The sequence below is a fragment of the Herpailurus yagouaroundi genome, unplaced genomic scaffold (genome assembly GCF_014898765.1).
Source record: "Herpailurus yagouaroundi ecotype Mexico unplaced genomic scaffold, PumYag 187, whole genome shotgun sequence".
Lineage (NCBI taxonomy): Eukaryota > Metazoa > Chordata > Mammalia > Carnivora > Felidae > Herpailurus > Herpailurus yagouaroundi.
Genome location: NW_024412418.1, coordinates 18,241,402 through 18,252,113, shown reverse-complemented (window position 1 = coordinate 18,252,113; position 10,712 = coordinate 18,241,402). Strand labels below are relative to the sequence as shown.

The 10,712-nt window shown below is 35.7% G+C and overlaps 1 protein-coding gene across 1 annotated transcript in view; it reads right to left on the bottom strand.

The window, feature by feature from the left end:
- Window positions 1-1,066: 1,066 nt before the first annotated feature.
- Window positions 1,067-10,712, bottom strand: part of FBXO3 (F-box protein 3) — a 55,680-nt gene continuing 46,034 nt past the window's right edge. The window contains exons 11-14 of the mRNA XM_040495484.1: window positions 10,083-10,205; window positions 8,437-8,552; window positions 7,496-7,686; window positions 1,067-2,274 (exon numbers count right to left, since the gene is read on the bottom strand). Of these exons, the coding sequence (XP_040351418.1) occupies window positions 2,101-2,274; window positions 7,496-7,686; window positions 8,437-8,552; window positions 10,083-10,205 (604 nt within the window). The 3' untranslated portion in view covers window positions 1,067-2,100. The remainder of the gene's footprint in view (window positions 2,275-7,495; window positions 7,687-8,436; window positions 8,553-10,082; window positions 10,206-10,712) is intronic.

The following is a 10,712-nucleotide window of genomic DNA, read 5'->3' as shown; positions in this document are numbered from 1 at the left end:
TGCCATCTTGCAACCACGAGGTGACCTTTATGATTAAAGCCTTGTGAAAGGATGGCAGAACAGAAACCTGGAAGGAATCTGCAAATGATGACACCACTGGGCCACTGTATCAGTCCTCAACTAGTCACCCCTGACTTTTCACAAGAGAAAAATAACCCCTAAACTATTTGCTGCTGTTCATTTAGGTATCTGTCTCATCCTAACTGATACATCAAGCTTTAGACAAATGAGTGAAAGATAGATAGTGGTCTCAAGGGACCTCCGCCTTCACTATACCTGGGCTTCGCTCTACAAAAGCTTAGGCTGGTCAACCATTAGATCCCTTTTATGTGTGAATGCACATTCTTGCCAATGAAATACAACACTTGAGCATGTTGTCAACCAATCAATCATACCTTGGTATGAATGAGAGGGCATTCATTCAACATGCTAAGAGAAAGTGAATTTAAATGAGAGGATAAATAAGCCTGAAGTATTCTGAGAAGCAAGAATTGAATGGGGTTGCAGGGGAGATGTGGGGCATCCTGAGTATTCTGTGAATAGAGAGGAGAGGTCAGCCAGAAAAGACAAAGAAGCAAAAATGGCAAGGGATGCTGGGACCAGCTTTAACTTTCCACATTAACTAGTTTTAAATTATTGCTTTACTGGGAAACTTTCTCTTTTTAAAGCTCAGTAGGTTGGCTTTTTTTTTTTTTTTTAAAGGGAGAGATAGGCATAATAGGATTTGGTAGACTGATGATAAAATTAAAAAATAAGCAGGAAAAACTACTTACTCCATTTCAGAACATTTTGACACGAGACAATATGAAAGGGTCTTCATAGTCCCTGGGGGCAGCTGCTTAACCGGCATATACTTCCCTTTTCCTACAGTTTTCCCTACAAAAGAACTATTCTTGCAGAAAACAGAAAGTAGAGCATATGACAGGGTAGAGTCAAAGCCAGGAAATGACTTTGAATGGGCCTCTGGCAACAGGACAATGAATTTCAATTTCATTTCCCATCTTAAGATGGAAAGGTGCAAAGGCTGATTAATATTAATTTATGGAAAATAGGCAATTACACAAAATACAGGATCAGAACCAAAATTCGTTTTTAAAATGTGAGTTTTTGCCACTTGGAGGATGTCATTCCAAACTCTTAATTATAATTTGTATAATTACAAAAAAATTCATGTTTATACTTAACAAAAAATTCATGTCACTTATCACAAAGTTAGACAGTCAAGTGTATAAAGGAGAAACAAAACAGAAGCAGTATTTACAGATTTAGACTACATGAGACATCGTGAAGATTCTTCTGTTAATAAACCACACAACACATAGTTTTACACACATTTCGAAAACGATGCATCTGTGAACAATATGAAAAAAGGTCATTGCACTAAAGACTTTAAATTCAAGGTTGTCATGTTGAAGGTTTTAAATTAAATTCAAGGTTGGTAGAGTTGAAGACTGAATGCAAGGCCAATGTCATAGTGATAAAGACTTTAAGTTCGAGGTTGTAGTGATGAAAACTTTAAATTTAAGGACAGATTGTCTAAGAAAGGACAAACAACTAGCATTCAAACTATTAGGTCAATTAGTTCCCCGGGAGTACAAAATATATAGGAATCACTAAATGGATTAGCCTAATTACAAATTCTGTTCATTTCTAAATAATTCACAACTGCAAGAAGTCTTTTCACAGAATCATTCAGTCACATAGTTTCTCTCTATCCCTGTGTAGGTATTTCTGCTACATTTAAAAATCCTTATTCAAAACAGTTCCCTCCCATTTCCCTATCTGTAGAAGTATAAAATCTTTTAAAGCAAAGCAATGTCTGTTCTTTAGCTAGAGAACTATTCACCCATGGACTTCTAAAAGAGGGGGAAAAAAAGAAGAAGAAAAAAAAGATTCCCATTTCCTCCTCTACCTCAGAAACACAAAGCAAACCAAAACAATCCAATTCCTAATGCAGTGTCGCAGAGAACCCAGGGCCTGGAACAACATTTCATGCTAGTTTTCCTGCTATGTGCTGAGAACAGTTTAGTTATTTACATTATTGAGAAATCTACTTAACAAACTGGATTCATGCCAGTGCTTCCCGCCTGCAGATCCTTGCTAGAAAAGGCGAGAGCAGCGGCGCCTGCGAATGGGAACATCAAAGACTCTCCTTCGTCTCTCTTCCTCGTCATCTTCATCAGATTCGTCCATATCTGCCGAATCGTCATCGTCTTCCTCCTCCTCCTCTTCTTCTTCCTCTTCCATCTCTTCATATTCGTCAGGACCCATTTCCTTGAAAGAGAAGACAATCTTTTGATAAGAACTTCCATCAGTGTTTTATACTTATTTTATGTAAGTTCTCACTTATCTATAAACAACTGGACATGCCATATATGAATTTCTATAGACTTGAACAATGTATTTTCATAATGCATATGCTGATGCAAGAATCTATATATGTATAGATACATATATGTATGCTGATGCAAGAATATATCTATCTATCTATCTATCTATATACACGTTTTAGAATGCTCAATGTGGTTTTAATGGTAGATATATTTCATTAATACAGTATTTATTTTTTACCTGGTAGTTGATAATTTGTACAAGGTAGCCAACAGACCACTCCTAACAACCCAAGATAAAATTTTACTGAATTTATTTCAGTGGATTAAGTAACAATTCTTTATTAATCTATATGCTTGTAGAAAAGAGGATGCAAAAATATTAATAAGGTATGACCTCTACTGGTAACTTTTATGTACTGTCACGAGGTTTACTAGATTTCTATGGAGCTCCTACTATAAAGACACATCGATTCAATTCAACCACCATGGGTAGCCTCTACTTTGAAATTAACTCACTGAAGGCTCTCTGAATAGGGCAATAGTGAGGTTGAACACGCAATATCTGATCATCTCATGGAAACTTCAATTCTGCTTAAATAGTGTCTCTAATCAGGTCTTGATTTACTCTGCTGTCAGTTTTTCTCTTTCATACATTTGAAGACTCAATGAGAGGAGTTGCTATATGGGACAGAGTTCTGAACAGCAGGGAGCACCTAGGTGGTGATGTAGGAAGTACTGGGAAACGTGGGATGTGATGTCAGCAAAAGCCCTTCCCCCGAGGCCTTTATGGCATTTCATATCCAGCACTCACTACCCCTCTGATCTCATCTCTGACCACTCTCCCCCAGTCACTGCACTCCAGCTACATCGGCCTTCTTGCAATTCTTCAAACATACCAAGCATTAGTATTATGTTTATGTAACATGAGTGCTTCAGGGCCTTTGCACTTGCTGTTCTTTTGTTTGGAACACCATTCTCCCACATAAATCCACCTGGCTCCCTCTACTTCTTTCAAGTCTCAAATCAAATGTCACCGAGGCATTCCCCAACATATCTTTATATGAGAACAACCCAACAGACACTCCTTATATCCTTTACTCTGATTTTCCTCCAGAGCACTTTTTACTACTTGGTATAACTAGATAGTGTTTATTTGCTCCCCTTGTCTCTTCCAGCTAGAATGTAAATTCCAAGGCAGAAGTTTTTTTGTTTTGTTTTGTTTTTAATTTCCTCAACTTTCTTTTTTTTTTTTTTTATTGAGGTATAATTGACATACAACATTACATGAGTTCCAGGTGTACAACATAATGAGTTGATATTTGTATATATTACAAAATGATCACCACAGTAAGTCTAGTTAACATCCGTCACCATACATAGTTACAGAATGTTTTCTTGTGATGAGAACTTTTAAGATTTATTCTCTTAGCAACTTTCAAATAGGCAATACAGCATTAACTATGGTCACCGTGCTGTACATTACATCCCCGAAGGCAGATTTTGGCTGTGTTGTTCACTGCATTTCCCCCAGCACCTAGTAGGTACTCAATAATATTTGTTGAGCAAGCAAATTAATTAATGTGGGAGAAAGAAATTGTTCTTTAGGAGCTGTCAAAGGATTGTCACTTAGGATTTATTATAACACTAATAACAACAACATTAACAACAATCAGAGAAAATATACATAAATATGACATGATATTCCATTATTTTTATTTTTTTATTTTCTCAATCTAGGGAATGAAGACTTTAAAATTCAGTAGAAGGTTCCAAAGGGGCGATGGGGAAGGCTTAGGAAATTCTAAAACATTAAATTCAGGTAGCATGATCATTAGCCATCTTAATGAAGAAGAGAACAGAAAAAACTGTTAAAGAAATCAACGCGGCTAAAGAGGGAGATTGCTGATGGTCTCTGATAAAAGTGTACACACAGAAGCAGCAGATGGAAAGAGGCGCACAAGGGTAAGATGGAAATAAATAAGCAGCGGGAACCTCTCAAGTGTCCAAAAGCAAACAACAAACCCACCTAGAGCAAGAAAAGGCTTAAGATCAACCAAAAGTATATTTCATAGTGACATTCAAAGTATAAAGCAAAAGCCAAGTATTAAGTACAATAATTATCATATGGTCAGGGCACAAAAAAGGAGAACATTTCCATTTCCATATCAAGAAAACGAGTATTTCCACAGGGAAGGTACAATACAAGTACAACACAATACAAATACAATCCCCACTGCCTCTTTCATGTTGGTTAGAAGTAAGTCCAGAATTCTCATTTCTTTTATTGATTTCTCATCCTTGAGAGAAACATTTTCCACAAGGCATGTCAAAATTTTATATGCTTATTTGTGGTTGGGAGGAAATTAAAACTCTAAATAAGTAAGAACATGGTTAAGAGGGTTGAACATGTAATGAGTTTATTATTATAATTTAAAATTATAAATTTAAAAATTGTAAACTTTAAAAAAAGAGTATGTAAATATTATAAAACTTCTCAGTTTTCATTTCTAACATGATAAATATTGATATAACCCATATAAACAAGAGTTCTTTGAAGTCCTCAATAATTTTTAAAAGTTTAAGGGAGCCATGAGACCGAAAAGTTTGAGAACTACTGTCCTAAATTAAAGACTACTTTATACCCCACCCTAACAAACATTAAAAACAAGTCTCAACAGGAGCAAGCTGACCCCACAGTAACTTAACTGCCTGCCCAAACAAACCTCAACATTCTTTACACTTTACGTCTGGAATATTAGCAACTTTAGGACAAGAAATATTATCAGAGAGAGAGATTTCATAATAATAAAAGAAAGCACTTCATTAAAAAAACATAAGAATCCCAAGCATATTTGCATATAATTATAGAGCTTCAAAATACATGAAGCATATCTGATAGAATTAAAAAGAGAAATGGACGAAACTAATTGTGGTTGGAGATTTCAACAATCATCTTTCAGAGAACAAGGACAAAAAAAAAATCAGTTAATATATAGAAGATTTGAAAAACAGTCAACCAATCTAAACTATCATTTATAGTATAATATTCCCACGAACAGCAGAATATACATTCTTTTCAAATACACAGGGATTAGTTACCAAAATAGACCATAATGCTGGGACATAAAACATTTAAAAGGGTTGAAACTACACACAGTGAGTTCTCTAACCATAACAAAATTAGAAATTATTAAACAAGAGTTAACTGGAAAACCTCCAAATGTTTGAAAATTAACACATTTTTAGAAAAGTTACAGACCAAAATTAAATTACAAGGGAAATTTGAGAATATTTCGAATTAAATGTTATTGAAAACAAAATATCGAAATTTATGAAACACAGCCAAAACAGTGCTTTAGCGAAAAGAAAGGCCTAAAGCCAATAATCTAAACTTCTACCTTAAGAAGCTGGTAAAAAAACAAATGAACCCCAAAGTGGTAGGAGGAGATAAATAAATATAATTGCAGAAATCAATGAAATAGAAAATGAGCAAACAATAGAGAAAACCAGTGAAACCCAAAGTTGTTCTTTCAAATGACTAGTAAAAGGGATAACCCCTTAGGTGAACTGATCAACAAAAGATATAAATTACCAATATTAAGAGCAAAAAAGGGCATATTACTACAGTTCTTGTGGGCATTAAAAGGATATCAAGGGAATATTGTAAATAATTTTATGCCAGTAAGTTCAACATTTAGACAAAATGGACAAATTCCTTGAAAGACACAAATTACCAAGAGTGAAACAAGAAGCAATAGAAAATACATTAGAGAAATTAAATTCCTATTTCAAACTTTCCCACCAAGAGAACTCTAGTGCCAGATGGCTTCACTAATGAGCTGTATCAAACATTCATAGGTGATACCAATCTCATACAGACACTGGACTGGTCAAAAACAGGAGAATGTTATAGGAAGTAACAAATTCCTGGTGCTGGAAATATACAGTAGAAAGCATTCTTCCACTGGGAGGGAAGCTAAACTTCACTTCCAAACCCAGACTGTAGATCCTTTTCACCAGACATGCAAGCGTAATGGCCTACAGTCTCCACATTATCCTTCTCTTTCCAAACGGGGAATGTGTCAGCTCTAGGCCTGATTAATATCATGTCCATCTTCCCACACTTATCTTGGACTCGCCCATCAGGGTCATCCCAGGAGCCGGAGGGCCCTCTCTGAACATTCAACGCCTATGACTCAGTTACATTCTGGGTATACAAGTCATATTTTATTTTATTCCTATTATATAGCTGGAGCCTCATAATTCTCTTTAATCCATAATCTTTTATAATCCATAAGATTGGGGTACTGCCACAATCATAAGGTAATCCTAAAGATGAGATTTTAAAATTATACCCAGTTGATTTAGGAAACGATCCCAAAGAGAGACGATTACAAAGAGGGTTTAATGGGTAGACTTGTACTTTTAGTAGTCTCTCTATAGGATATTTGTATTACTTTACAAAATTGGGATTTTTAGCAAAAACACTGCAAGAAATTGTTTTCCTAATCTTAATGAAATAAAATAAAGCCTGTTCTAACTGGTCTAGTGTGGTGTTTCTCATTAGGCCACAGAATTGTTTTTGGAAACAGTGGAAAAGAGACTGAACCTTTAAAACCAGTAACTATTTTACATGATACTATGATGGTGGATACGTGTCATTATACATTTGACCAAACCCACAGAATATCTAACACCAAGAGTGAACCCGAATGTAGACTATGGATTTTGGGTGATTTTGATATGCTAATGTAGGTTCATCAACTGTTAACAAAAATACCACTCTGGTGGGAGCTACTGATAATGGGGAAGTCTGTGCATGCATGGGGGCAGGGGGTATTTGGGAAATTTCTGTACCTTCTGCTCAATTTTCTATGAATCTAAAACTGCTCAAAAAAAGTGACGTCTATGAAAAACAAAAAACAAAACAAAAAAACAGCTAACAGTAGAGTTACTCTGATTGAAGTGTATGCAGTCTAGCTTACTTATTATCCACCACCCCTACATATTCACATGGCCCCCCCATGATATTTCCTCAGAATCTCTAGGGTTCTCTGGGAACACCATTTGTAAACCATTTGTCTGGCTAATCAACAAAATCCCTCTGTGGAGTTAATTCTACAAAGTCACATAAATCAGTCCCAGAGGAAAATTTAACTCACCAATCGGGCTATAGACACCCTGAATGTTGGACAAGCCATATGGAATCGGGGAATAGCAACATTAAAGATCTTGTCTTTAAAGTAAAGAAAATGGAAGGTATAATATCCTTCCATATATCCTGATGTTGTAGAAAATGTGGTACAACTTGTGTATTCATATACCCGACCTGGGCTGATGATTGGAAATTCACCTGCAGAGAAGACAGTAATAAGAAACCAAGGTTTATACCTTGAATTTTATAATTCAGTTCTTCATCACAGCAAATAAAATAATGCCCTCTGTGGGATTATGCAAACTATGTTAAAGTAAATGCACGATTAGAAAAAAAAAAAACAACTAAAAGGAAACATAGCAAAATGTTAACAGTGATGGTATTAGGGTTCAGAAACTTAAGATAATCATAATCTTTTAAAAAGCTGAATGTCAATGACAATCAGAGTTAAAGATGATTGAAATCCACAAATAAAAACCTGAGCTACTGATTTTAACATTTTCCCCAAATTTCAAAGAGATGACCAATATGAAATTTATTTTCTCCTTCTGCTCTATGCCCAGTAACCACAGAATACGATAACAAATAATTATCCCACCGAAAAAAATAAATAAATAAAGAACTTAAGAAGCAAATAAAGAACTCGGGTGATCTACAGAACGGAAAATCAATCCCTGAATAATTGTTTGCTATAATTTTAGAAAAGTTCATGTTTAAGGTACTAATCTAATAGAATAATGATCTTTACACATTATATTTATGAAGCAAATATTGGAGTCAAAGAAAGCCCAAAGTCTATGATATCTTTCACATTGTAAACACAGCTATTAAAAGATCAGTCTTATCCACTGACTGCATCATGCATTTTCCAAGCTGTATGCAACATAGATGCTCTCCAAAATGTCTTAGAGGCAACTGATATGTAAACCCAAATCTTGAGTTACATACCAACTACTCCAGGTCCTTGAACTTCTTCTACATCACCTTTAGCATTCGTTATTCTCCAATAGCGACTGTCCAACTGACAAGCCTTCTCAGGAAGTGCATCCTTTGACATTTCAATTCTGGAGAAGGGAATGGGGTGGTAGAGACACAAATCTGGCCTGACTTTGTTTCTTTTGTTTAAGAGCTATAATATTTGGACTAAGACTATGAAAAAGTTCCCAAAGGAAATTAAGAAACCCAACCCAATGTCTGTGTTAACCATCTATTTCTGTAAGTTCTCAAAGATAATGGCTTGATTAGCTTGACTCTCCCACAGAAATGCTTTCACTCAATTTGCTCACTTGACTTTCCGTAAGAATCAACAATAGAAAGGGCAACATAAAAATTTATAAACACACTGGGTGATAATAATCTTTTGCTGTTCAAGTAAAGATGAATGTATGAAATGCTTACTAGAATTCAGTGCAATGAAAAATTTGTTTCTTTTTCACAGGACGTTTCCCTTTTACTTCTAGAAAGCTCAAAGCAAAATGTCACTAGTCAGTTACTAGGATTACACCTTGACTGTTTCCCAATACTATTATTTCCCCCTTTTTTCTAGGAATCTGCTGTCCCTTATTTTGAGTACCCTATAAGCAAGTGTCGGTATTATAATTTTAAGCACGTTTCAAGCCGAGGCAGGATTTGAATTAAACAATTAAAATAACAAACATCAGGGCGCCTGGCTGGCTCAGTCAGTTAAGCATCCAACTTTTGATTTCAGCTCAGGTCATGATCCCATAGTCCTTGAGATTGAGCCCCACATTGGGCTCTGTGCTGACAGCGCGGAGCCTGCTTGGGATTCTCTCTCCTCTCTCTCTGCCCCTCTCTTGCTCACACTTGCAGGCTCTCTCTCAAAAATAAATACACTTAAAAAAAAATCCAAAACACAAACATCTGCACATATGTAACTGGACATATCAAAGGCTGCATATAATACCAAAATCCTATGATGCTCCCTGGTTAGTATATGGTAGCAAAAATATTTCCAGTGTGTATATATGCATGTATATGTACTTTTAAAATATATATAACACACCATAAAAAATAAATATAAAAATAAATCTAAAAACAAAGTATCCTTAATCCCTTAGAGCAATGAGCTATCTTTATGTCACAGCACAGAGTACTTCTAATTAAAGCAAATTTAATATTTGTTTATTTAACCAAATCCAGTGCTTAACGCCGTGTCTGATACTAGGCAGCACCTAATAAATATTTGATTTTTAACTGAATATAGGCAAGCTAACTGAAATTTAAAATGCACGGTTTCATCCTGGGCAATTTGATAGCTTCTGGAATGCATTACAACTCTCACAGAGAGCTTTCATGATGATTACAACTTAGTGTCCACCTCAAGGAACCTGGCACAATTCTTTAAACACAGTACATCTGCAAGAAATAACTTAAGTAACTTGGAGGTTACTGGAAACTCAAGTCCCTTACGGACACTAGCTTATAAAAAATTTTGTTATCCACGTTCCTCCACACCTCAGCAAGAACCTGTCTTTCAAAATGTGTTTCATGTATCATGTCAAAGGGGAGAGAACAACACAACCACAGGATATAGCCCACCATTAACTGAAAGGCGACCCATTTACAGTCCTTACCTGATTCGGTATGTGAAGAAGTAGTGGGGTGGATGTACAGAGCTAAGTTCTGGCAGAAACGACGTGGAAACTGACACTGTAATGTCCCCAGTTGTTGCTACACACTCTGGATCATGAACATATCTAGATAATTTTAAAACATTAAACATTTTTTAATCAACTAACTTCAAGTCTCTAAGATGAAAGATCTCAAGATACAGTGTGAAATGGCTTTTATTTCATTTTAGGATCAAAAAATTTAAACCATATTTGGGAACGTAAAGGTATAGTCCCTTTAAGCTTAGAAGAAAACTATACATTATGAACTAGAAAACCTTGAAGACTTTAGATCTGTAAGGACAGCAGCCAAGGCTCAATGAGCAGTGGTTCCAGTAATGATTCACTGATTAAACTGGAAACTGAAAAGAGCTTATCTCAGTTTTCAGAGCCAGGAAACTTTTGGGACACCTGAAAGTCCTACCAACAGTGGCTCTGACAATAAAATGTGTTAGCAAGTTATTCTAGAGACCTCTAATTTCTAACTAATTTGTCATTTCCGCCAACCAGGCTACTGTGAACCAATATTACCTCTACTACTATCTGTCACATCTGGAGGGTTCATTTAGCAACAATAAATAGTATTTGCCAGGA